Here is a 27,941-nt window from a genome sequence, read left to right on the forward strand (position 1 = left end):
CTTCCTTCCTTCCTTCCTTCCTTCCTTCCTTCCTTCCTTCCTTCCTTTCCTGTGACAAGCATTTCACTGAATTACCTCCCAGCCCCTGGGCCTAAGGAAAAGTCCCTGGGGAGAACCAAGCACTGCCCAGCTCAGTGGTCCAGCACCTAGGATCTGGTCTACGCGACTCCACAACAACTCTGACCTGAGCAGAAGGGCATCCTAGGTCTATAGCTCACACCATCTAGCCTCGGGAAGTACAGAGTGGCCCAGGCAGCCGAGCTGGGCAGGATCAGGTAAGGCTCACAGCAGCACCTGTAGCATCTCTAGTAGCCGACTACACTTGGTCCTGATCCAGCAAAGCCCTACTGTAGCTAGCTTCCTTTTCACTCCGGTTTGAGCTTGACTTCCAGCTAGATCATTGGAGAATCTGATGAAAACTAAAACCTCATTCTTCCAAAAAGGGGTGGGGGAACTACTACAGAAAACTGCAAAGCCCACGAGATGGGAGGAATGTTTTGCATTTAGTTCCTACTCACTGATAGAAGCAACAAAGGAAAAACCAAAAAAAAAAAAAAGAAGCAACAAAGGTACCGGTGACACTCTGGGCCCTGCTCAAGTACTACCTGAGCAAGTCCCTCACCTGTCATGTGTCAACTGCACAGGTGACAAGTTACCCTACATGACACAGACAGCATAGCTACTTCCTGGTGGGCGAGCCTGGGTACCACTTGGTATCACCCCACTTAGAAGACACAAAGCAGCGGGTGGTGGTGGCACACGCCTTTAATCCCAGCACTTGGGAGGCAAAGGCAGGCGGATTTCTGAGTTCGAGGCCAGCCTGGTCTACAGAGTGAGTTCCAGGACAGCCAGGGCTATACAGAGAAACCCTGTCTTGAGAAAACAAACAAACAAAAAAAGAAGACCCAAAGCCCAGTCTGGAGAGGTGGCTCTGTGGTTAGGAGCATATGTCGTTCTTGAGGAAGACCTGGGTTTGATTCCTAGTACCAACATGGTGATTCACAACCATCTATAACTACAGTTCCAGGGAACATGAAGCCCTTTCTGACCTCCTTGAGCACCAAGCACATATGTGCTGCACATACATACATGCAGGCAAAATTATTCACACATAACATAAAATGAATAAATCTAATCTTAGAAAAATATTTAAAAGAAGACAAAGTGTCAGAGCTATGAGTCCACTCGTCAAAACACCACTCCAATCCTACTGCTTTGGCCAGTCAGCAAAACACAAGCTAACACTGGCTAGCCAGAAAACTCAACCCAGTATAATTCCATAACAATGCAAGAACATAAGGATGCCGTCACACAAGGGAGTCCCGAACAGTCTTTTTCTGGTCTAGATCAAAGGTAACATGGGCAACCTTCCTTGCCTGCATGCCTTGGCCTGACCAGGAGCCAGGACTCTCCCCGACTCGCCAGGTAGCACTTACTTTCCACTGGGGTGGGCAAGGTGGGGATTCCAGGCTGAGAGTAACAGAGGTACATCTGCTGGTCCAGACTGCGCAGTGCGTGGAAGGTGGGGTGTGTGTGTTGCTGTACAAATAGGTGGCCAGCATTGACCTGGTTGACCACGATGACTTCCACAGTGATACCATCAGGCAGCATGAGCTAGAGGAGGAAGAGGCAGCCAACACTGTATCAGTTACTGTCATGTTTGGGATATGTCCCAATGCCCCAGGGCCAGTCCACGAACTGGCACAACCATCTGTAACATGGCACCCAGATAGCAGGTCTGTGGGCTGCTGTACTGTAATACCAAGACCTGCCACTAGAGGCAGCCTCACCTCAGGATAAGAGAGAGGGGACCCCTAGCCCAAACTAGGCACCCAGAGGCCAACTGTATATGCAGTACTGACTCCCTTGCACAGGCTGGCCAAGGGTCCATCTCCCGGAGCATGCAATCAATCATCAATCAATCAATCAATCCCCCTCCCTCCCTCCCTCTCTCCCTCCCTCTCTCTCATTCCTTTTGAGTTAGAGTTTTTAGTTTATGCTCACTAAGTTCCCTTTCTTTTTAAAAGACTTAATTTTATGTGTATGGGTATTTTGCCTACACATGTGCACACATGTGCACACGCACACCATGCACATCCCACTGCCATGGATTCCCTGGAACTGTAGTTATAGACAGTTGTGAGCTGCTGTGTGGGTGTTGGGAATTGAACCCAGGTCCTCTAGAGGGACAGGCAAGTGCTCCTAACTACTAAAGCATTTCTCCAGCCCCCTTCCCACTTCTTTTGATGCGTCTGTAAGTCAAGGAAAGCAAATATGGGAGTGGGCAGTTTGCTCAGAACAACATGTCTGAGAACACTGGTGTCCTATTTATTCCCCCATCGATCGATCGTATTGTATCCGCCTCTGCCTCCGCCTCTCTTCTCTTTGGGGTGGGCTCTATAGGTGTGCTCATCTGCTAAGGTGCTGTGAAACAGGTCCTAGCAGGTTTCTAAAAGCCTCATGCCCTAGCACCAGCACACTTTTCCCTGACGCTAAGCTATGGGCAACAAAGCAGGGCTCTGCACACAGGAAGGTTTTGTGCCTTCAAACCTGATGGGCCAAGAACATCCTTTGACTTCTGTGTCCCTGAGCACCTGAAGTCTCCTCCCAGTCCCACTGAACAAGCAGAACACAAGTGAAGGGAACCACCCACACTAGCTATTCTATTACTTAAGAAGAGAAGCTACAGCCAAGCCTTCTGGGAAAACCTCTAATTCAGAATAAAGCCTGGAGTGGGGCCCACCCCATTCCCTAATGCCCACAGTGAAAGAACCCTACCTCCACCCCCTATAGCACAAGGGTCTCTGGTTGGGGAAGACAGAGCTGAAACACCTACCATCCTCAACAAAACCCAAAGAGACAATTTTCCTGAAGCAGCTTGCTCAGCCCATCTGAAACGCAGTGTGTACGTGTATGTGTATGTGTGTGTGGCCCACAGAACTGAGCCTCTACTCTCAGCAACAAGAGGCCCAAGGAGGGCCAGAGGCAGGCCTGCTCATCGCTTTGGAGACATTACCTTCTCTTCTGCTAACCTCTTGGGCTTCCAGGCTAGGGACTCTGCATTTACCAACTAAAATCCAGGCAGTTCCTGAGGAAAGGGGAGAGGAAGGAGTCCTTTGCCAGGGCCGCTATTCACCCCCGCTGACTAGAAGAATGTAGCAGTTCATCTGTCTCACACAATTCCTTATTGGCAGATCCTACCCGGGCCTCCGGTGCTGGAAGTGAGTGGCTCTAGGTACAGCCCCAGCATTTCAGAAGCCCCACACCCAGTCACCTAGCTCAGTCCTTCATAGTCAAAAGCCTAGAAAAAAAAAGCATGCCCAGGAGACAGAAAAGTATAATCCTCCAAGTAAGGGGTCAAGAGGCCCTGGTTTCTTACCAGCACTCCATCCTGTCTTCAGAGAACACACTGGCAGAACTAAGTGGAGGCCAGAGCAGAGAGCGCACACACCCTTTGGCCTGCTTGGCCCACTTGCCAGGAGTCTCTCAACTGGGATGAGTTTAGGGAAAGGGCCAAGAACTGAGATCTTATAGAGCATGCTCACCCAAGACGTCATCGGCAGGGAAGGCAGTGCCAGCGAAGGCAGCGGTGGCGCATAGATATTGGTAAGGTTCAGTTCCTTAAACTTCTTCCCAATCAAGTTCAGAGCTTTGTCTACATGATGCTGAGAGCCTACAGGTAAGGACAGGGCACACAGCCTCTGTGGGTAAAAGAAAAGTGACAGCAAACACAAACCCACCCTCAGGCCTCCGTGGGATTCTCACGTGCAAGGGTTTCTAAGGCGCCAAACTTGGCTTTGCTTTAGGAATGAAGTCACTTAAAATCCACTCCTTTTTGGTACCTTTGCCATGCTGACCCATGCTTTGAACACACAAAGAAGATGGCAGATGGGAAAGGCACAAGTGGACTCAGCCAGAAGGTATCTGTGCACTGTGAGGGAAATGTGGGTGACAGGCACTGGAACCCAGGACCCTGGCCCTGTGACTAAGCACCCATCCTTATCCTGGCCAGACAGAGACATGGTGCAGGGGGGCAGAGTCTCCCGAAAGCACCTGAACTGGACATGTCTGATGGGAAGACACCCAGCACGTCCTCTACCTAGAAACCCACAGTTTCTATTTAGAGGCTAAACTTCCAAATGGACAGCTGCAACCAGGATGTGACTGCCTTGCGTCTCAGGGAAGGGAACTAAGCCCAGGGCGGCACTGGCACTGACCTTCTATGTGGCAGATCTGGATGTTCTGTGTGTAAGGCAGGGTGGAGATGTAGATCTTGGCACCAGACGTCTGCTTCAGAAAGCTCACATACCGTCCTTGCTTGCCAATCAGTCGACCAACTAAGTGCTTCCAGGGAAAGAGAGAGATGAGGGTGACGGGAACCCAGTCCCTCGCTACCCAGGCTTAGATAAGCTCACACTGTTACTGCCAGCATGTACTTTTCAGAACTATTCTAAGCACTTATGCTCACTCTTAGTACCTATGGACAGACAATTTTATCATCATACACATGAAGAGAAACAAGCCAGGACATGCTCCAGAACCCACCCAAGACCACACAGCTGCTAAGCAGCTGAAGGGGACAGTATCCCTCCTACACACACACACACACACACACACACACACACACACACACACACACTCTGAACGATCCACTGCTATAAGGGTTGACTCTATTCTGAACATCTCTGCCCTCCAAGTCCACTAGGGCCACAGACAGAGGTGCTGGTTGGACAATGAAAGCCCGAGAACACACAAGGCTCCCACCTCAACACTAAGAAACAGCATGTACAAGTGCCCAGTGCACCAGAGTTCAAGGCAAACAGAAGACGCCAGACTTGAGCACAACGCGAGACAAGCTCCGCAAGCATTCTTAATGACCCCAGCCCTGGAGGGTGGCTAGGGACATGGTCCCTACTCACCCAGAGCCTGCCTCACCATGCCCTCTGTGACCACTGAGGGCAGGACTGATAACAAGGTCACTAGGGAAGGAAAGTACCATGGGAGCCAGCAGCCCAGCGTCAGCTGAGGGTCAGACTGAGCCTGGTCCCCAGCTCAGCAGGAGCCAAGTGCTCCGGGATTAAGTAGCTGCCAATTACTTCTGAACCCCAGTGATAAAACACTAGTAAGTTGTTAAGTTCTGACAGCAAGGGGCTAGAAACTACTCCGGCGCTCGGGACTGGTGAAGCACCAGACATTCATACAATGAACAACACAGTTAAAACAATGTTTTCAAAGACTAGCAAGGAAAAATTAAATTGTTAAAGATTATAAGTAAATTAAGACACCACAATCTTGGCTTGTTTAACAATCACAGGGTATGAGGTGAGAGGGATCGAGCATGCTCACAGCCACTCACGGCTGGCCTGCTTGCCTTTGCTTCTGTCGCAGGCTTTCTGTACTATACTGCAGCCAACACTCTGCTCAGCTATCTAGTCCACTTTACAGTGCGGAGGGAGGCTCTGGCACTCACTCCTTCGACTGATATTTGCTAGCATTCAGCCCACACAGAGGAGCCTGGGGGACCCAGCAAAGCAAGAGTGAGGGAAGATGGTCTGCCTGCAGCTTCCCAGCCTGATTCATCTAATGTAATTTGCTGGCATACTTTGACCCTGGCGTTGAGGGAACTTTGAGCTCCCACAGAATCTAGCCTAAAGGAAGGTCACTGCCCTTACCTTTGGTACCTCAATCTCCCAGATGATGAGATCAACCTTCTTAGAGTTGGAGCCTGCCTGGACACTCTGGGGACTATCAGGCTTGGTAAGCCCACAACAGCTATCCACTGAATCCATACTGTTCCCGTCAGAACCTGCAGGGGAGGAAGCGATATATATACACACAGAGAGACACCAGCTCAGCCGTAACTATCACAGCTTCCCAAATTTACAATACTGGGAGGCCCTGCACACATATACCCCTCTGCAAGCTTGGCAGACACCACAGACTAGAAGGCTCAGGAAATCCAATGAAAGGAGGCTTAGGGTACCCATACACCTAATTTTAGCCTGTCACTAAACAGTCCTGCTTGCTTATTTGGCAGCCATGCCTAGCCACAGCTGCTGGGACAGACACACACGTGGTAAGCTAGGAAGAGGGACACTCTATAGCCAGTGAGGGGCTTATACAGGGTATATCGGGGAGGGGAGCCAACAAGATGACTCACAGATCTACACAGTTCCAGGAGCAGGCCTTGACCTTCTTGTCACAATCACCTTGATCCCTTTTCCAAATGTCCCAGCCCCTCAGACCAAGGATCTCTAGTCTCCAAGGTCAGGCTTGGGGGAGGGAGTGATCTTGGGTATGTGGGCAATCACAGTAAGATAGCCTTCTGAGGGTCCCATTCTCAGGCCTGATAAGGAGGGCCTGCTGATCTCTGTCAGGTAAGGACAAAGCCAGGTGGGCCTCCTCTCTTCCCCTTTGGGACTGGCTTGTGAAGCTCTGAATATGGGATGGTTCAAACAGCCCTTGGTGAGAGAAACCAAAGCTTATTATTCCAAGACGACAGTGGAGAATGTGACTCTGGAACCAACTTAGGCCATTCAACTCTTCCTCAGGACACGACAAGAGGACCATTGCAAAGAAAGAGAGGAAGAAAAAGGGAGGGGGGAAGAAGAGGAGGAGGAAGAGGAAGAAGAGGAGGAAGAGGAGGAGGAAGAAGAGAAGGAAGAGGAGGAGGAAGAGGAGGAGGAAGAGGAGGAGGAGACGACCACCAAATAAGCACGAGGGACCATCCAGGGCAAGTTAGGAGATCAGGCCCTGGCTGAAATACCAAACTCAATGGCCTGAAATAGATCATTCCTGTAAAAGTAATTAGGCTATTTTCTACCTGGTTTCCTCAAACTCAGGATATAATTCTTTTCCAAGCAATCCAAGTACTGTCTGGACATAAGACTATGGTACTCTCTACCCCTAGGCAAGGAAGAGACCTCCAAAGTGATCTCTCTCCTGTGATCTTTCTCAACACTAGGCTTACAGCAGAGGATCCCACCCACTCAAGAAAGCAGCTTGGGCAGCCATCTTGAAGCAAAATAGACTGGTGGGGGTTTTACTACCACAAAGCCCCTAACCTCTGTCCAAGAGAACTGGACTAACCAATACCTGCGTGTCAGTGGCTCCTAGGAGTAACTCAAAACTATACCAGGCCTTTACCAGGCTGCATTCATTGACATTTCCAGCTCCCCCACCCCCCGTAATGAAGGCAACCTCATGGGAAGCACACACAGCAGGGTTAAGGCTAACCTGAAAACAGTGTTGCTTGGCACCCACTGAGCGCTCACCAGTCACTATTCCCAGGCTATGACTGATGAGCTACCCTGCCCCCCCACCTATTGCATATATATAGTCTCTTCTCTAGAGCTATGCTCAGAAGCCTCAGGCATCCGCAGAGCTGCCACAATCCATCCAGAGATGCCACAAGGCCAAGGGGGCTCATTCATTACAATAATGGGCATAAGACAAATAGAAACTCCTTTATTCTTAAAATGTTTTTAAAAATCTTCCTTTTTGCTCATTTTAAGATGCAGGTTTTTTTATCTTAGCCTTTTAGCAGTCTAACATAGGATGTATAATACAGTATCTGGCCTCCCACAGTTACAACGAGCAGAAGGTGGGTATCTAAAGTCATCACGGTCTCAAGCATCAGCATCTTGGATGTAAAACTCCAATGTGTGATACCCTCCCCACCCCAGATTCTAATGACAACAGTAAAACACTGGAGAAAAATGCCCAAGCTTCCTGGATGAAACTGGTTGGGAACACTCCAGGACAAACAAGCCATGAGCTGCTTGGAAGTCACTGGGAGATAACATACCCCTGGGGAGCTGCAAAGCAGGGTCAGGAGTTGCTGACCTGTAAGTTAGCGGTCTGAACTGTCTACGCTGGGGTCAGCACTCGAAAAACCCAGTGCACCCTCCGTTACCAAAGTGCCCTCATTCCTGGGGTGGAGCTGCAACTGCACAGAAAAAGGACGGCTGAGGCGCTGCAGAGGAGGCGATCACAGCAACAACCCAGGACAGCGTGAGCCTCCCACCATCGCTCAAAGCTGCGGCTGTCCTGGGGAACTTACCCTTCGAGGGCTTCTGAGGAGAGCAGGTGGAGACACGGAACAAGCACATAAGTAAAGGAAGTCAGCCATTAAGAGATGCTCACCCATCCCTGGCACTTGGGAGGGATCACTAAGGAGGCCCCAAAGGCTCGTCCGAGGGCAGGCATCCAAAGGAGAAGAGACACTGAGGCTGAGGCTGATTGGTGGACCCAACAGCCGTGGTCCCTTCTAAAGGTCTGGGGAGGTTCCCTGGCTAGTGAACCCATAGACAACTCTCATAGCCTGAGGGTCTCATATGGTCACCTGACTTCTGGGGATCCAACTGTGCGGGTGGCTGGATAACACAGAGATGGGAAGCATCATTTCATTGCACAAGTGGCAGAAGGGAAGGGTGGCCAGTAGCTTTCTGCCTAGCAAATAATGGGAGCCCTCCCAGATTCACCAAGAAAGCAGCCAAGACCTTCCTACCTCCTGAGTGATCTGCTTCTGTATCCATGGTCCATCCATCCTCGGTCCCTAAGTCTGACAGCTCCTCCTTTAGCACCCCGTTGCTGAAGGGTTCAGTAATGACTGGCAGTGGTGGGGAGATAGCTTTGTCTCCGGAGCTTGAGATGGTCTCTGTGCTAGAGTCTTCAAGCCCCGAAGTACTGACAGGATCTGAGCACTGCCCCAAGGAGGTAACTGAAAGGACACTCTGGCTGTTGTTGGCCATACAGGTGACAAAGGCGTCATCACCTCTTGGGTTACTTGCCCCATCCAGAGACTGCCTCTGAGGGGTAACTGGTGGTGGGCAGGGAGCCAAGGAGATGTGGTGTGCAGAGTTCTTTGGCTTCTGGTCCTTGGTGGGCCCTGACAGAGGGCTGCTGAGACAGCTTACATAGGTCTTTGGTGGCAGGGCTTCTGCTGAAGGGCTGGCAGTGGCAGCTGTTCCAGTGGAAGCAGGATCTGGGGTGTCTTGTCCCAAGCCAGTTTCCTGGCTGGCTGGGACACAGCTCTCTTCCTGCCCCCGAGGCTGAGTGGCTGAAGTTAGATGCACTTGTGCCACAGTCTTGCCCACTGTGGCGGCCCGCATCTCTTCAGTCGCTTCCAAGATCACCTTGGAGATGATCTGGAAGGCAGCCTGCTCAATCTGGTCATTTTCAGGCAAGGTCTCGTCTTTGTCCAGTTCTCTAGCCAGGTCTCTGTCCGAAGTATTGCTACCTCTGACCTGGGGTACCAACGCATCCTCATCCTTAACCAGTTCTGAGTGAACTGGCTCCACAAAGCTACTTGACAACTTCCCAACAATATATTCTTCCTTCTTTAAAAGCTCAGCTACCTGTAGGGGGCCACTGCTCACCTCCTCTCCCCCACCTCCCCCGGGGGCCAAGATTGGAAACTCACTCTTCTCCACTTTTGAGACACACTCCTGGGACAACAGGCCTTCCTCAGGTACATTTTCCCCCAACACAGCATCTCCAGTCCCCTCTGTCCCACCTGTCTCTCTCACTTTCTCTCCAGAGGCTGCATACTGGCTTAGCCAGCCTCTTCCAGGAGTTCTGCCCAGTGCAGACTCTTGCTTACACCCTTCCACTGCTTCGTAGGGGAAGGATGCATCCTTTGGGAGAAGCGGACATCCAAGAGGAATAGATTTGGCTTCGTCCCCCATCAGGGAGAGTTCCACTTTTGAGTTCTCATCTCTGCACGGTCCTGGCTGCGACCTTGTGTCCGCAATGCTGGGGAGGTTGCCTGAGGACTCTGATCTTCGGCGTACTTGACGAGTCCTTGGCAAGGCTGGGGGCTCTATAGAAGGCTTGTCCACCGAGCGCTGCTCTACCTTTCCAGGAGGCTGTGTGACACTAGGGGCCACAGACAGGACTCCAGGACAGGCCTCTTCACTGGGCAGTCGGTCCTTGATGGCAGGGCCAACCTTCAGTGTCTCCACCTGCTTACCATTGCTGCTGAGCCGATCTTTTTTACGAGAGAAAAACCACCACCAACCAAGGAGTGCTAGCATTCCAGGCAACGCCAAGGGGAAGAGTGAACGAAACTGGATTGCCATCTTGGAGGCGATGTGAAGCAGCTACACCTAGGAAAGTAAGGAGAGAAAAGGAGGTATTACAGAAGTCATTAAGAGTGTAGTAGAAGCCGGGCAGTGGTGGCGCACGCCTTTAATCCCAGCACTTGGGAGGGAGAGGCAGGTGGATTTCTGAGTTCGAGGCCAGCCTGGTCTACAGAGTGAGTTCCAGGACAGCCAGAGCTACACAGAGAAACTCTGTCTCGAGAAAAAAAAAAAAAAAAGAGTGTAGTAGGCTGGGCATGGAGATCCGCCCCTTTAATCCCAGCAGGTGGGAGGCAGAGGTGGGTGGATCTATAAAGTCATGGTAAGCCTGGTCTGCAGAGTGGGTTCCAGACCAGCCAGGGCTACATAGCAAGATTCTGTTCCAAAAACGGTACAAACAAAACCAACTTGGGGGTACAGGAACTGTACACTGACATGGTACGTTACATGTGCGCATGTACATTACATGGTTGCAGAGAGTCACAATACCTCAGCACTCCCTGGCTGGTTCTAGGGTTCAGCAAAGTCAGGAACTCTGCTGTTGGACTCCTGCTTCTTCTCCAAGGGTGGTCTACAGACCACAGCTGCTGCTCACACCCCAGTACCTGCTACAAGTGCAGCCCCACTGAATCACACTGGTTCTTTAACAAGATCCCCAGGAAACCTTTAGAACACTACAGTTAAGAGGAATCCTGAGACTAGGAGAGACCTAGCTACCCCAAAATGAACGGGATGACAGGAGCATGGAGGAGGTCACTCCAGAAAGCCCTTGCAGCTGAGGAGTGGGAGCCTGGCTGCCACCCTACTTGCCCGTTGACTAGCCCATCAGGGAAGATGTGATGAGTCAGGAAGGGGGAGTTCCATGCTACCCTTTCAGAGTAACAGCCCAGGAAATCTTATGCATACCCTATGATCCGGCAATTCCAAAAAAAAACAAAAATAACTGTGCCTAGGCAAAGGCTTAAAAACCCCCACCAAGGTTATGGTTTGAAACAAAATTGGAATTAGCCTTTTTCAGAGCAATAACTGGTAAATACACTGTAGAATCAGCATGCTGAGACTGTACTAGCGTTACAGATATTGTGCACTGCCAGAAATGACTGTAGTGAAGAAAACAAGCCGCATGGGGAAGATTTGACTTGGACTAAGCCCTCGGCTGGAGGAAAAGGGCAGTTTCCGCAAACTGGCTTTGCATAGTCAAATATGAACTCATCACTAGTGTGGACTTTTAGTCTATCTATACACAGAAGATTCTTACAGGCGTAGTTTTCTAACTTGGATCTACATAGATCACTGAGGAAGCTTTTTTTTAAAGATTTATTTTATTTTTTGTTTTGCCTGAATAGATGTAGTATGCATATCTGATACCCTCGGAGGTCTGAAGGAGGCATCAGTTCCCTTGGAACTGGACTTGTGGCACTAGAGCAGCAAGTGCTCCTAACCACTGAGCCATCTCACCGGCCCCCTCACTGAGGAAGATTTATTTTGTTTTATTGGCAGCTCAGGCTGGCCTTGGACTTTTAAGTTCTCTTGCTTCAGACTTTCAAATACTGTGATTGCCACTGGGTTATAAGTGTGTGAACCACCACACCCAGATGCCGAGGAGGCTTTCCAAAACCCAAGGCCAAGGTAGCACCAAATCAATCAAATCAGAATTCAAGAAGCAAGAATCAACACCTGGCTTGGTTGTTTTAAACCCAGGTGATCCCAATATTCAGTCAGGCTTGAGAACCTCTGATCTGCAGCATCCTACACACAGCAACAAAATTAATGAGGGTCACTGGGTCCGTGCTCAGTGCCATTCATAGAAAAGAATAAAAGCAACTTAAGACTGTTAAGGAGTAAGTCTGCATGCTTGAAACAGGGCGGGAACCCATAGCCTAGAGTCGAGAATGCATTGCCCAGCAGGCAAAAGATTACAGGAAGTGGTCATAAATTTCTGTCTGACTCCTTACTAACTAGGAAATCCCTTCCTTAGCAGGACTCAAATTTGTGATTCCTAGAGAGTTCTAGAGGTTCTCTGGTCTCAGTTGATGGAATGGGGTAGACAAAAAGATAAAAATAATAAAAAAATAAAACAAACCAAAAAACCACAATCTCTCCAACAGAGAGCAGCTATCCCTTCTATGTTGCTAGGGCCACGACCACAGCCATGTGTATGATGGACAGCTTGGTACCTAAGACGAAAATGGCTTCCAGTCCAGCTGTGAGGAGTTCTGCCCTTTGAAAGTAAACTGATAGCCACAGTCCCACCCTCTACCACAGTTACAGATCATCTCTATCTCCCCAAATCCCTGAAGCCTGCTACACTGCAATAACGAGTGACCCAACAGCATGCCCTTCAGTCTGCCTTAGTCCAGCACCTGGCCAATCCACAATGTCCCAAGCCCCAGGCCAACCAAACCAATGCCCTCCTCCCACCACTTCCCACTCCTGGCTCAGACACAATGCTCAGACCCAGCAGCTTCCTGCCACTCTCAGCATACTGGCTTATCACCAGCACTGCCACCTAAGCTTCCCTGCTGATTTGTTTCCCAGAGACTGAGGCTCCAAGTGTCAACCCTACCCAGTGCAAATCAGTCTGTTGTAGCGACTTCTTCAGTTGAAGAAGGAAACAGTGGTGGTGACATTTCCTAGACATACTTCCTCTCTTGTGCCAACCGGCCGGCCTCCTAGGTGGTGATGAACACTGCTAACCCAGGACCAACCAACACAAGGAACCTAGAAGAGATTCACAGTGCCCACTACTCTACAGTCCACAGAGACCCACTGCTGAGGCAGGTGAGCGGCTCAAGACAAAGCCCCTCTCTCCAGGGCTATTTCCAGGCAAAGCCAAGACGTGTGTGAGGGAGTTCCCCCAACAGCCCTGTAGAGGGCAGGATTTGTTTGTCCCCTGCTTCCAAGACAATGGGTGAGATTAGAGGAAGCAGCTATTCTCTACCCAGTGCAGCCCCTGGGATCAGCAGCCACACACACAAAGGACTTGAATGCAACTCACCAAGCCTAGCTGTGTCATCTGGGTATCTGGTCATAAGAGTATCTGGTGCCAGGAGGCTACCACAGGGGGCTCTCTGAGGCAAATATTGCCCCTCCACCCCACTCCACTTCCTACCAATCAAGGACACAAACAGCCCACCTCTTCCTCACCCCAGGAAGTCTCAGGTCAGCCAAACAGCCTTCTTGGGGATTAGTAAGTGGTCACTCCCCCTACCCTTCCCCCCATTTAAATGGTCTGACAGGTCATTAAGAGGTGACAGATGATGCACCAACCTGCTGTGCATGAACCTACATGAACCTATACACACACACACACACACACACTCCTTCATTCTCACAAGACTTCCCACTACCTCCATCCCCTAGCAAAGCTTGTTAGTTGCTCTTTGTCCTAAGCACTTGGTTTTTAAACCTGAATTCCCAAGGTGTAAGTGGATTGAACACTACAGGTCCCAAAGGCCTCCACACTCTACACCCAGAAGCTAACTGGAAACTGTTCCAAAATCAGTTTCTGCCCTACAGAAGAAGCAAGCTGCCTGAGATCAGGGAAAGCCGCCCACAAGGATGCTTCACAGCCCTGCCCTAGGCTGGTGAGGAGGACACTCAGCTATTTTGAATCTGCTGGAATTAAGCTCCTGCCTGCGTATTTTTAGCAGGTCCATTTGCCCAGGAATAGATGCACACTGGCTTGTGGCCAAGCGGTCACACAGAGCTGAAGGCAGGCACGTGCTACGGCCTTTGCATTCATCTGCTCACTCCAGGTTCTAAAAGGACCCCTTCTCTTTCCAGAAGTACCTGTGGCTTCTCAGAATGCCCTCTGGAGAACTAATGGCCTCACTCCCCAACCAGCTGACAAACCTGTAACCGAAGTCTAGAGCCTTCTAAACAAGAAAATAATCCCTGGGAATGGCACAAAACAGTGTTGGCCCGAGTGACTAAGTCGGTTTTGGCTGCAGTTACTGGGAAAAAGGGCTGCGTGTAATTGACAGGAAAGTCAATCATAAAAACAACAGCTTAGGAGCCAAGAGCCCAAGTCCACTCTAGGCTTGGCCCTAATGGGGGAGGATCCACACCACTTTGTGTTCTGGACAGCTGTTCACACACCCTCTTGATCGGAACTAGAACATTCCTCCCATTATCCTAGTGGTGACCACCAGGGAAGTGTGTGCCCCAGCCACTCCACCTCCGGAGCAAAGCCCAGCTCGCTCTTGATAAATGTGCCTTCCCTTCAAGGGTCTTCCCCTGGGCAGGCAATCAGAAGCGCACGCCCAGTGGCCCCACAGGCTCTCCTGTACTTCCTGTGTGGAGAGTAGGAGCATACTGGCCTCCACAGGAAGTTCCTTGGAGCGGGAGTTGAGGGGAGGAAGAACGTACAGCTGTGGTTCCCTGCCTGGAACCTCTAATTTCCATCTGCAGCATTTTCTGACCTCTCAGCTCTGTTGCTCCTAAAGGGTTCTTCTACCAGAAGCTCAAGGTCAATCTACCAGAAGACTATCTCAGACTCACGCACATACCCCTGCACAAGTATCAGTGGAGCCCAGAAAAGCTTTTTCAAAGACCTGGATTAGGACTGGATGGCTACGTCCTAATGGCTCAGTAGTTAAGGGCACTTCTCTTCTTCCAAAGGACATAGGTTCAATTCCCAGGACACATAAGGAGGTGTATAACCATCAGTTCCAGGGATCTGACCTCCTCTTCTGGGCCTTCCTAGGTGCCAGGCACACATGCAGTGTTTATACATACATATGCAGGCAAAACACTCATCTCATACACATAAAATAAAAATAAGCTCATCTTTAAGGCAAGGATTTCTATAGGTTGCAATAAATATAGGGAGAAGTGATCTTTTTATGGTTCTGATGTTTTTAAGGAGAGGAGAAGAGAGCAAAGTCCCTGGGCAGAGCCTGAAGGTATCCTAGGAGACGACCTAAAGAGCTGGTGAGGAGGTCTGGCAAAATAAGTTGACCTTTATAGTCAAGGTATTGGCAGCCTGGTCAAGTGGGGCAGATCACCAGAGGTAACCGCTGGGGTGATCCCCATGTGATTTCTGGACAATACTGGCAGGCAGGCACTTAGCCACAGGAGGTTACTAAGCCCTTGAAATACGACGAATGTGACTGAAAAACTCAATTTCTAATCTTATGTACAGTTAATTTAAATATCCACATGCTAGTGGCAACAGCTTGGATGACAGCAAGTACTAGAGGATTTTTCTAGAAAATCCCAGGACATGAGAGGTCCTGACTGAGGCTACGAGACCAGCGCATACCTTGCTGGCAGAGTACAGTTCTGCCACTGAGGCTGCGGGTGATGGTGAGCCTGGGCCACTCTCCCACGGCAGCATGGCTGAGGCCCAGGGTCACAGAGATGGAGCCATGCCTCAGGCCTGCTGGTCTTAGCCTAGTCCTGGTGTTCCCTTCATCTCTGGGGGTCTGAGCAAGCTGTGACTCATGCGAGCACCCTCAGGATTCCGTGTTAGTTCATAATGGGCTAGTTGGCCTGCTCAGGGTTAGCCCTACACCCTCTATTGTGATGGCCTTACAGGGCAGCAAGCCAGCCAGTGCAGACAGACAGATTCACCCTAGGGTAGCTTTAACTCCTTGCACAGGTAGGCCATCTATCCAACCCCAAGGAACACTTTCTCAGCCTACTTCACAGTAGGAGGGCAGAAGCTCAACATAACATCTAAGCAGAAGACCTACCTGGTGAAACTTCTCTGGCCAAAAAGGAAAACTAAGGTCTAGAATCGAGAGGCCCAGGTAAGAAGAGCTGGAAGCCAAAACTCCCATCCTAAGCATGGATCTTCCTTGCCAGCCCAATCAGTAGTTAACTAACTTCCAGTTTAAAGAATTTGGTTACAAGGGCTTAGCTGTTGAGAGCACTGGCTGCCCTGCCCTTACATAGGACCTGCCTTCAATCCTCACTACCCACACCATAGCTCAAAACCCTCTTAGACTGGAGTCTCAGGGGATCTGACGCCCTCTTCTGTCTCCTGAAGGCACTGTATACACATGGTGCACATGCAGATAAAATACCCACACACATAAAATAAAAAATCCTTGGTAAAACAAAGGAACCAACCAATCAGGAACAAAGTGTCCACCTCTCTCCTCTGTGGACAGACCCAGGCTCAGTCCTCTCTAGTTATGCAAGAAAACAAACCCTCCTACAGTGGTCTCCTCAGTTAATTCATCTCAGATAGGGGTGTGGTTTTTCAAAGGGTTTTGTTTGTTTGTTTGTTTCAAACACAATCTTTTATTGTTATTGTTGGGGTTTTTTTGTTTTTTTTCAAGACAGTGTTTCTGTGTAGCCCTAGCTGTCCTATAGACCAGGTTGGCCTCAAACTCATACATCTGCCTGCCTCTGCCTCTCCAATGCTAGGATCAAGGGCATGCCCCACCATGCCTAGCCTAAGGGTGTGTTTTTGAAAACTTTGAAGGCTGTGTCCACTTCCTCCTAGCCCCCGACCTTGGGCTCTTTATTATTGCCTAGCTTTACAAGTGAATTCTGTCAGGCTCTAGGGGGTGATGACAAAGCAGATACAGGGATGTACTCCTGGGTACATGGAGTTCCCACCTCACCACGGAAGGCACCACATAGGCCTGCCCAAAAGTATGAGCAGTGATCGGACAACAAGCTTACTTAAAGCCATAATCCTAGCTGAGACAGGAGGATCACAAGTTAGAGGCCTTGTCTCAAGACCAAGCAAATAAATGGTATGTGACTTCACACAAGGTAAGGAAAGATGCTGATGTGTGGCTAACAACCAAGAAATCACAAAGGCGTAAGAGAAAAACTCTATTCAATAAATACTTATTGACAAGTCCAAGTATTAGGCAGTGTAAGGCAGAAATGAGTGAGAAGCTCTGAACCTTCTACAACTTTTTTGGAGGTGAAAACCCATGACCCCTTTCCTAGTGAGCTGCTCTGCTGCCCACGCTGCCACTGACTGGTCCAAGGGGCAGGAAAAAAAGTCTGGTGGTGGGAGGAATGAGCAGAAAACAGAGTACCATTTCCCCAGAAGGGATGTTCCAGTTCTTTGTGCAGGGATGAGAGGACTTTAGACTGAGTGCTGAAAAGCCAAGCATAGCTGGGCTGCACTCAGTGACTACTGTCGCCACCACCTAGGTGCTCAAATCCAGATCTCTCCTTCACAACTTCCTTCTGTTAGCTTGGGAGCAGGGACCTTCTGGCTTGGCTGTCCCTGTTCAACAGTCCTGTATTCAGTCACACACTCCCTCATGCACACTTTCAAAGGTACCTGCTCTCCTGCACATAGCAGCATGCTTCTTGATAGCTACCCACCTATGTATACACTTTCTCAGCAAGTTACTGGAAGATGTGAGATCCCCAGACACTGGAGGAAATCTAGAAAGGAGGGAACATCTGCAGGCATAATGTTACTGTGCACTGTGTTAAGTATCATCCTTGTATTACTCAAATGCTGATTTCTAAGACTCTCCTGTCTCAATGCTGTGCAAATATTGCTCCCCAATTATTCTCTGAATGGTCAATAAAGCTAGAGCGGCCAATGACTGAGCAGAGTGAAGGGTGAATAGGGCTGGACTCTTTCTCCCAGCTGAGGGAGGGAGGGAGGGAGAGAGGGAAGGAGGGACAGAAGGAGGGAAGAGGAAGGAGGGAGGAACAAGAGGAGGAAGAAGAGGAGAAGGAGGGATCCTCTGGAGGAGAGAATCCAGGAGTCAACATGAGAAAAGACATGGCGCCCAGAAAGCCAGATCAGTACAAATGCAAATATCTCCGGGATTTTGGCTGGGAGGTAGCCAAATCAGTTTAGAGGATTAAAATAAAGTAATACTGCTGCTGTTCAGCTGTTGTGCCCTTAAAAATAAATATAATAGTATTATTGGCGAGCTAGCTGGTTAAGAAGAAAACAGCAACAGGTATCACATCCAAGGAACACATCAAACAGAGAAAATTCCCAGGAAGAAGAGAAGGCAGAGCCAACAGAAAGGGATATATCCCCAGAGCGAAGTGAACTCTTAGGAGGAGCTGGTATGTTTAACCACAAAAGCCTCTCCACCAATGGCATGAAGCCTGCCACAGTGACAGAAGCTAGGAAGAAGCAGGGAGCTAGTAAAGACACAGAAAAGTATAGAAAGCAAATAAGGCCACACATGATGGTGCATATGTATAATCCCCAGAACTTGGGGTGAGGTGGGGGTCTGAGGTACAGACCAGACAAGTTTGGGTTACACAGTGGTGGGGAGGGGGACAAAAAAATATAAAACCTGAGAGCTTTGTAGCCATAGATAATGTTTAGGGGGGGAGGGGAGGAGGGGGAAGAGTGGGAGAAGAAAAACAGAAAAGCAAGTAGACTAGAAACAGATAAAAGTTGACAGGACAGTTAGAAAGCTTAAGCAGTTTCCAGCATGTACTGCTCTTACAGAGGACCTGAGTTCAGGTCCCAGCTCTCCCCCCCAACAAACTAGGTGGCTCACAACCACCTGTGAGTCCAGCTCTAGGAAATACAATTCCTCTGTCCTCTTTAGGTACTTTCATACATGGCAAGCACACGCATACACACACGCGCGTGCACATGCACACGCACACACACACAATTAAAATATAATAAATAAGGGGGCTGGAGAAATGATTCAGTAGTTAAGAGTACTGTATGCTCTTCCAGAAGACCTAGGTTCAATTCCCAGCACCCACATGGCAGCTCATAACTGTCTATAACTCCTGTTCCAGGGGAATCAGACACCCTCATGCAGACAAACATGCAAGCAAAACACTAAAATATATAAAATAAAAATAAATAAAATATTACAAATATATTTCTTTTAAAATGAGAGACAGGAAAAGGAAGGAAGAAAGAAATACTCCAGGTAGCTTCCAAGTTGCTCTCACAGGGCAAAGGACTGTTTGGGGGACCAAACATAGATCTGACAGGTGAATTCTGGGAAAGCCCTGTACCACTGAGTCATACAGCCCCAGCAAAGGACTGTCTTTTCAAACCCTGAACATAAATCAAAAATTCAGTGTAGCCTGCCAAGGCACTGGGTTTAAGCCCCAGGACAGCAGATAAACAAATCTCTCTTCCCATAGGCAGTGCTGTGACACTGTTGATCTGGGGTTTGGGTTTTGAGACAGGTTTTCACTAAGTAGCTCAAGCTGATTTTAAATCTTTAAAGCTTAACCCTCCTGCCTCAGCCTCCCAAACACTGGGATTCCATGCACAAGTCACCATGCCCAGCCAAAACTTTCTGCAATGGATACTCTATTACCATACAGTATGTCTTTCTTGCTAACCAAGGTAGTCATGCAGTAGTGTCAACTCATACAAATGCTCGTAATGCTCATTTCTCTGATAGCAACTTTGCTTCAAGTATCCCTAAAACTAACATAGTTCAAGAAGAGAACATGCTCACTGACAGAGCTTTAGGGAACCATGGCAGCTGTCTCTCCAACGCTAAGGTAGCAGGACCCATCATTTAATGAAGGTATCAATACCTACTGCAAGCTAGTTCCATGTGGGCTGGGGACTCAAATTTCAGGTAATAAGACAATACAATGAAGAACTTAATGTAATATCCCTGTAGTCTCTGAACTGGTTGAGAGCACAGAGCCCTAAGGCAGCCCTGGCACATTCCCCATGCGTGTAAAAGTAACAGGAAGGTTAACAGATGCTTGCTCACCTCTTCTGGGCCCCGTGGGTGAGATGAAAAGGGCTATGGACAATACATGGGACGGGAAGCTCTATGAAAGTGTGAGAGAACGTCTCCTGAAGGGCCACCAGCACCTCAGAGCTCAATACTGGGAGCCATGCCAGGATCAAGGAGGTACAGAGAGGGAGAGAAAAGTCCCAGACAGAAAAAACTACCCAAGGCCTCAGGCCGGAACAAGCTCAGCTAGCTCAAGGGACGGCAAGGAAGCCTAAGATGGGGTCAGAGGAATGGCTGGCTCCACATCCCCCACAGAAGCTGAACTTCAGGAGTCACAGGACTCACAGAAACATATTGGAACATATTTCCAGAGGGAGCACTGTCCTCAAGTGTCAAGGAGCTGTGTTCTTAACTCATAAACTCCCTCCAGAATCTATTCCAGAATCATGACACCCCTGGCTAGAAACATGAGGCATGTTTTGTGGGTAAACCGGCTAATTTTTTTACCCAGAACCTCAGCAAACATGCTTGCCAGGAAGTCCTGAAACCACACTGCATATTAGCTTAGAGCCGCTGCTGGATCAATATTCTTATTCCTATCCCTCAAAGTGGGTCTAGCCCACTAAGGAGTCCAGCCCCTAGTGGGAAGTGTACTCATGCACAGTCCACACACCCTCACAAAAGCCCTCGCTACTCCTCTGAATCAGATCTTGCAACAACAACCCTGCTCTCCAGCCAACATAAACCATAGGCCACAGAGGGCCTTATATGGCTTGAAGCTTTCTTAATCAGAAACAGATAGATGGGCTGGAGTTGGCAGCTGAGTTAGAGGGAAGGAGGAAGGGGGAGAGTGGAGAGAAAAGTATGAGGAACAGGCAAACTCGTCAAACTCCTTTTTCATCCCTCTTCCGCCTCACTGGCTTCCCCCCAGCAAAAATCCCTAGTGGGGGTAGGAGGCGTGGGACGCAGATGTTAACTCAGAGGTAGAGTTGAGTTACACACACACACACACACCTACCTACATATCTACTGGAGCCACTTTGCCCTCTCCTGTGTTTGTATGTTGATGAAAACCAGAAGACACCAGTAATTGGACTGCCAGTCAACACATAGTTTCAGACCGTTTGTGCTACTTTGCGGCTAGCCCTTAGGTTTGGGCAACTTCACCAAAAAGGCAGGGATGGAATAGGGAATGGAGGTTAATATGTTTTTCCAGAAAATTAGTTAATGGGGTAACAAGGGATCCTCATTTCCTAGGATATAGTACTTGGTCCATCTCCCTAGCTCAATGCTGGTCTCTGCCACATGCCTGCCTGGCCCTGTCCTGAACCCAGAATAGAAAAGGCAATTTCAGAGTCCTCTTGAGCAAAAGCGGCTACAGCAGTTTCTAAGGTGGCTTTAGTCTCCACCTTCCCCTGGTTAGGTAGCAGTGGTCCCCAAAGGACCTGTCCTGGACACTTGCAGCCACATGCACTTGACCCTCCTGAAGGATGCCACCTGCTAAAAATAACCACAAGCTTGGTGGAGTGGGTGACACCAAAGCCAAAGGACAAAGCTGGGAGGTTATTCTCAAGAGCTGGTCTCTCTCCAGGGCAGCTGGACAAGCTGGAGTCACTGCCTGGTCTCTGCTCGAGTGACAAGGAAGAGATGAACAGCAGACAAAGGCTGAGAGCTGCTTCCAAATGGAGTGCCCTCTCATCCCCACAAAGGCATAGCCAGACCAAGGCTAGAGAAGAGAAGAGTCTGGGGGCTGCCTGGACAGACCTTTACAGTCTCCTCCTCTTTTGGGTAGTAGCCTGAAGGCCAGGGGATGGTCTCATGACCTCCATGTGAGGTCTGACAGGCAATGTTATTATTAGCCAAGGAATGAGTGACTTCAAGGTTGTCTTGCAACCTTCTCAGTTTCCCAGTCCCAGAGGCTTTCTTATTCGGTAATTACTTGTGCATTTCAAAGGTACACTTCCCTGATGATGACAGGGCTTTGTAAAGAGCTAAAAGAGTAAGATCTGAACTTCAGTATCCTGGGAAACGCAACCCAAATAGCTCCACAGGGTTGTAATGAGGCTTAAGTAACTCAAAAAACACTTAACAGACTCAGTCTGTAGGATGAACTTGTAATTCTTGAAAACCCCAATTTCACATTGTAGATGGAAGAGGGGTGACAATGGAGCAGTAAACAGCAGTCTCAGGAACAGGCTAGTGTAGGGGAAGGATACATCATTATCCCAGATCCAAAGCCAGATCCCCCCAGCCAGTGTTGTGGGAGTCACCTTATTTATCTTATTTGGGGTCTCAGTTTCAATCAGATATACTTAACCTCAGAGACAAAAGGATAAAAAGTGTTGTTTAAAAAATAAAGCATACAAACAAAAAAACCCCAGCTAGGTAGATATGGGCGGTATGCACCTGTAGTCTTGGCTACGTGGGAAGCTGAGGGAGGGTCCGTGAGCCCAGCAGCCTGGGACCAGCCATGACAACACAGTAAGACCCCATTTAAATACGTAAATTAATTAACGTAGAGTATAATAATAGGTGATCATCAACTGTAGGCTGCAGAATCAAGTTCAAGGCTACTTCCGCAAGGTCTGAACAAAGCAGACCCAGGACCAGACTGTTGTATTTTCCAGATCAAAACATTCTGTCCTGCAGGGGAGCTAAAACAAAGAGGTAAACTAAAATTAGCTAAGAACTCCCTGAAACTGAACAGATTCACTAGGCTCCTCCGTGCCACAGTAAACTATAAAAGCTGAGAGTCCCTCTTAAAGGGAAAAAGAGCTGAGCCCCAAAGACGACAGAGAGAAGAGCTGCAAAGATTGAGACCAGAACAGCTGCCTAGAAGAAGCAGAATACCAGCCGTGCTGCCTGGAGGAGGTTTAGACTGGGGTCACTTGGAAAGGACACTTTCCAACCTGTTGAGCTGCCTGCAGGCTGTGCAGTGTGCTCCAGGTTCCCAGTTCTGTTAGCTGTTATCCACGCTGGGGTGAGCCGTGGTGATGCGGCTGTCTTTGAGTCATTTCTGCTCCTATATGTAACCCCCATAAAACTCGTTGGTTCACCAAGTTGGACTTCGGAGGTATACACATTGGTCTGTCATGTAATCCCTATCTGGGGTGAGTAGGCGTGTGTCACATCTCCCCAGGAAAAGTTTTGTCCCATAACATGGATGAAAAGGGTTATCTATAAATAAAGTCCACTCTCGACACTGTGGCTACTCTTTTCCCACTGCCTTCTTGTAAAGGACACCTCCTAACATTAAGATGGGCTGCTGGGAAATCAGACACAGTAACTCATGTCTGTAACTCCAGCACTTGAAAGGTTCTGAAGAATGATCTGAGGCAAGCTAGGGCTATAAACCACATACCTAAGATACGCAAGCAGACTCTGTCTCAAAAAAAAAAAAAGTATTACTGACACAGAATGAAAATTCAAACTGGCCGGGAGGTGGTGGTGCACACCTTTAATCCCAGCACTTGGGAGGCAGAGGCAGGCAGATTTCTGAGTTCAAGGCCAGCCTGGTCTACAGAGTGAGTTCCAGAACAGCCAGGGCTCCACAGAGAAACCCTGTCACAAAAAAAAAAAAAAAATTCAAACTGGTTTATAGGAAAGGTTTCATACTGAGGTCCTTTGGAACCACAGGCTGTGTAGAACCAGAAAGGCCCTTTACAGTAATGAGCAAGCTCTCAAACCAAAGTGGCTCTGGAGTAGCGTCAGGTCTGACTGCTCTGCTTCATGCTTGGGTCCCACAGGCCTCTCAGTAAGTTCCTTTCTCAACCTATTAAGAGCCCGTTCTCCTCATCACCCTCCTCACTGTAGACCTAAACTTGCTTCTTAGCATGCTGTGGAAAGAAAAACTTGGTGATCAAAGTAATTCTGTTTGGGAACTATAAATGATAAACCCCAAATACGTAGTGCTTTTTAGACATTTACAGGTTGAGACAGTTAAGATTTTAGAGTGGGACAAAGAATATTCTAGACCTGCACCATCCAAAACTCTATGGTGATGAAATGTTGACCCCAGGGTGGCAGGCAATCATTACTCCAGCAGCCCCAGGTACAGAGTCAGACTACTTCATAGGTAGAAGCCTGACCTGAGACCAGCTTTCTCCAGCCAGAATCAGAATACTTAACACCTTTAGTTCACTAACTCTCCCTTTTCAATTGAAAAAAAAAAAAAATAGACCCTAGATAGCCAATCAGCTGGTAGGAGCTTGGAGAGCTACAGCAAGCCCTGACCTCTTGCCAGCTAAGGCCAGCAGTGACAGGCCACCTCTGTCCTGAGCACTGCAGGCTTTTCCTTTCTTCAGAACTAACCCCTTGCCTTGCTTTGCTCCCAATGCAAAAGGGCCTCAATGACAAGGCTAAGTGAACACAAACCACCAGTATACAGGACAGGGGACAAAAGGTTTGCTAACTTGAACTGCAGGAGCATCCAAATGGCAAGGACCTGGACAGAATGATGTTGCTGAACCCCAAAAACTCAAAACGTCCCAGCGCTGGCGGCAAGGCTCCTCACTACTCCCCACAATGTCCTACACCATCAAGAGGATGGCGAGAAGGTGAGCAGTGATGGTGTGTGCTTGTAATCTCAGCACTTGGAAGGGAGCAGGAGGACTGTGCGTTTAGGCAGGCCTCAGTTACACTGCATGACTCCTGTCACAAAAAAGAGGAGGAGGAGCGCTAGGGCCTAAAGCTCAATTGTACAGTACTTACCATGCATAAGCCTCCTATGTCCAATCCCAAGTGCTTGAGACTGACTACACCAGGAAGGAGAAACAGAATTTGCCCTATGAAGCAAGATTTAGGACTTAACACACCCCATTGTAGAGATTAGCAACTCTCAAACATGAGATGGTATCAGTGGCACATGGGGCCCATAGAACCCAAGCATCTCCCCATAATAAAGCTCCTAGGATGACTATTCAACAAAACAAATGCCAGATACAAACTTCCCACACACAGGATAGGACTGAGCCAGAGAGAGGCCCAGACATGGCAAACTCACAAGGGACATTAAGAAGGAGTAGCCAGGGAAAACAGGGCAGCTCCCCAGGCACATGAGCTCTGATGTCTTAAAATGCCAGTGTGACCAAGACATGTTGACCCAGGAGGCTAGGTGGCAAAGCGTGGAGAAACCAATTTGTCTTCCTTTTCCTTCTAACCAAGTTACTAGGTCAGAGGCTAGGGGAGGGAGTGCTTTTATATTTAATCAAATGACTGAGCTAAACAGGGATTCCTTGGGAGTGAAGGATACCATACTTAAATGCCTAGCATATATACCAGGGATAGTTCCAAGACTTAAATATGATCTCCATCCATATTTAGGACGAGAAAAGGAAAACTGGAAGCTAAAACTATCTTCTTCCACAAACTCTACCTATGACCAGCCTGGGGCCCAGGTCCACATATAATCTGGGTTACCAGGTAGCAAGACAGATTGCTTTAAAGTATTGATGCTCCGCAACCTGACACATTGCTTTCAGCATCAGAGCAGGCATCGTACAACTGACACCCGTATCTTTGCTGTCACCCTGCAGTGGCTAAGTGTGAACACAATTCCCACAATTAGCTGGGAGACAAGAGGACACCGTGTAGACACAAACTCACTAGATTCACATCAGGTCTCACTCACTGGGTTGGATAGCTACTGGCCCACTCTAGAACAAAGCCTTCTGATTTAGCAAACTAACCAGAAGCTTTAGTGATTTGCACACACACCCGTAGGGTAGGAGAATGTCCTCTAACCCAACGCCATTCTTTATATTTCACAAGACAACACCCAGAATTACCCAGAACCTACAAAACAGGTTAGAAGTGAAACAAGGCTCAACATCAAGTCGCAAAAGCTCCCCAAATGTAACCTCACTTGTCCCCTGGCCTCTGAAAGAGTCCTAAATAATCTGAAGGTGAACCACTTAAATGCCAACCAGAGAAGACTCTGACATGAGACCAACTCGTTCATAGAGTTTATAGATGCTTTGTGCCTTTAAGAGAGGAATGGGTAGGAAGCCCTACGACTTTCTAAAGCCTCGCTTTCTAAAGTTAAGCATTTAAAACAAAACCAAAAACACCACGGTTACTAATTTGGGAAGGATTTTGCAGTTAAATGACCGTGTAAGGATATTGATTTCCAGAAGCAATAGCAATTGTAGTTGCAATACAGGGATACAGAGGGAGATAGCACACCAACAGAGATGGTTATGTTAGGTCCAGCAACCCTGATTTCACGGCAGGCGTTAAATTTAAACCTTAAGCAGCCTTAAGTTCAGTAGCGGAAAGATAGGCAGTTCTAACCTCACTAATTGCCCTACACATACACCCGACCTTACCGGTTTGAGAAGCCTCCACTCTCACCTGGAGCGAAGTCCACCGGGTTGGTGTTAACCACAGCCCAAGGGTGGAAAGATACTAGTCGCTCCAGGCATTTCCCGGAGAAGAAAGGTCCCAACCACAGGGCTTCTCAGAGGTCTCTTCAGCACAGCCCATTACTATCAGCGCCTTCCCTCCCGCAGAAAGGAAACAGGAAAATATAGGACACAGGAGTAGTTGACACCAGAATGTAGGCTCCTTGACGCGTACGGAGGTTTCTCTACGCAGGTTTTTAACCTATAACCCTGGCAAAGTCCCCACCCCCACCCCATAACCCCTACAAAAGTCCCTCCAGATCACTGTCCTGGGACGGGAATAAAGGTGGAGCGCGACACGTGACCCTGAACCTCCCCACCCCCGCCAGAAGTCAGCGGGCACCTCTAACTAGAGGTCTTCCACCTCCTGGGACACGCTTATGGGGCCACAAACTCTAATCCCCTTTCGGACACCCAAGTCCTCGACCTCCCGATCCTAATTAGTCTTATAGTCCCTCCACCGCCAAAAGGTTTGGGACCTGTCTTGCATCCTATTCTCCCCGCTGCGACGGCAGAGTCCGCTCCAATAATTCGCGGCACTGAACTCCAGGAATTGTGCCTACCTGCTCTCCGGTTTGCCACCACCGCCGGGCCAACCCAGAGTGAGTCAACTGGGCCCAGCAGTTAGGAAGTTATGAAGGGAAGGGGTCCCCAAGGACCTCCTCTCCCGCCTTGGGCACCGGGTCCTAGGCAGATACCGCCCCGGTGCCTCCTCTCCACGCTCAAACTGGGTACACACGACCTTTGAAAAGTAAACGCTAGCGAGCCTGGACGACCTTGGGTGGGACGCGCTTGGGCTCGCTACCCAGAAGGGTGAGCCTGCACAGGGAAAGTTGAGGCACACCGGAGCGCCCGGGGAATTGCGCCCTCATCTCCATCCTAGAGGCCAGTGACGTGAGGGGGATGGGAGGGGAATGCAGCGGCTCAAAGCAGCGCCCCGAGCTCAGCGCAAGCGATCTGTCAGCCGCAGCTCGCCGGCAGACCGCCGGACGGGAGAAGATCGGGGAGACCGCGGGTCACCAAAGCCCAGACCTGCCCGTTTGTCAGCAGGAGCCGTGCACAAGGATCTCGGTTCCTGGAGTAACTGGCGCGCGCGTCGCACCCTGCACCTGCACCCCAGGCTCCCCATCACCCCAATTCGTTCTCCCTCCGGGCCCGGCAGGCGGGTGACCGCGCCAGCCGTCACTTACCTGCTCCCGGGCGACCGTCTAGGCGCACAGTCCTCCCGCCACCGCCCCCTGGGCCCCCACCTAGCCCAGCGGCCCTGCCCCGCAGCGCTGCACGGCGCTTCGGCCGCTCCCCCACGTGCTAGCCCAGGCCGGGCGAACACAGAGACATTAAATACTGAGGACGCGCAACGACGTGCCCGCGGTGCGACGCAAGGCCCCGCCCCTCGCCCTCCGCCCCCCGGCGTGCCCCCCTTGCCCGCTCGTTCTCCTGCGCGTGCGCGCCACCGGCCGCTCCCTCCCACCCCACCCCCCCGACTTGCGCGCGCCTCTCTCCCAGCTGCGCCAAGAGGGGCGCGGTCTGGAGCTCTCGGCTAACATCCCGGCGCCGCTCGGGCACGCCTTACTGGCACTCTCGCGAGAGTAACTATAGTCACAGCAGGCGTAGGAAATGGCTCTGTGTCCCACACTCCGGCAGGGTGGGTTACCAGTGTCTGAGTGCTCAGGACAATGAACTTGGCTCGCATCGGGGCTCTGCTGCTTCTCCAGGGACGCAGAGGTGTCAGGTTCCTGCCTTGGGATGGTGCGTCCCCTGGAGAAGGCAGGAAGGGATGGTGAGGAACGAGGCTACATTGTTCCCCTTGCCTAGGAATTTAGCTTTCCGGAAAC

The 27,941-nt window shown here is 49.6% G+C and overlaps 1 protein-coding gene across 2 annotated transcripts in view; it reads right to left on the reverse strand.

The window, feature by feature from the left end:
• The window catches only part of Akap1 (A-kinase anchoring protein 1), a 32,290-nt gene extending 4,804 nt beyond the window's left edge, over positions 1-27,486 (reverse strand). Inside the window, exons 1-6 of one of the 2 annotated variants that reach the window (XM_028772375.1) lie at positions 27,297-27,486; positions 8,510-10,109; positions 5,673-5,806; positions 4,218-4,344; positions 3,546-3,673; positions 1,437-1,614 (exon numbers count right to left, since the gene is read on the reverse strand). In XM_028772375.1, the coding sequence (XP_028628208.1) occupies positions 1,437-1,614; positions 3,546-3,673; positions 4,218-4,344; positions 5,673-5,806; positions 8,510-10,082 (2,140 nt within the window). In that variant the 5' untranslated portion in view covers positions 10,083-10,109; positions 27,297-27,486. Of the gene's footprint in view, positions 1-1,436; positions 1,615-3,545; positions 3,674-4,217; positions 4,345-5,672; positions 5,807-8,509; positions 10,110-26,669; positions 26,811-27,296 lie in introns of those variants that run through there. The other variant, XM_028772376.1, reaches the window with a different exon arrangement.
• Positions 27,487-27,941: the final 455 nt, after the last annotated feature.

This window comes from Grammomys surdaster, unplaced genomic scaffold (assembly GCF_004785775.1).
Source record: "Grammomys surdaster isolate TR1022 unplaced genomic scaffold, NIH_TR_1.0 213, whole genome shotgun sequence".
Lineage (NCBI taxonomy): Eukaryota > Metazoa > Chordata > Mammalia > Rodentia > Muridae > Grammomys > Grammomys surdaster.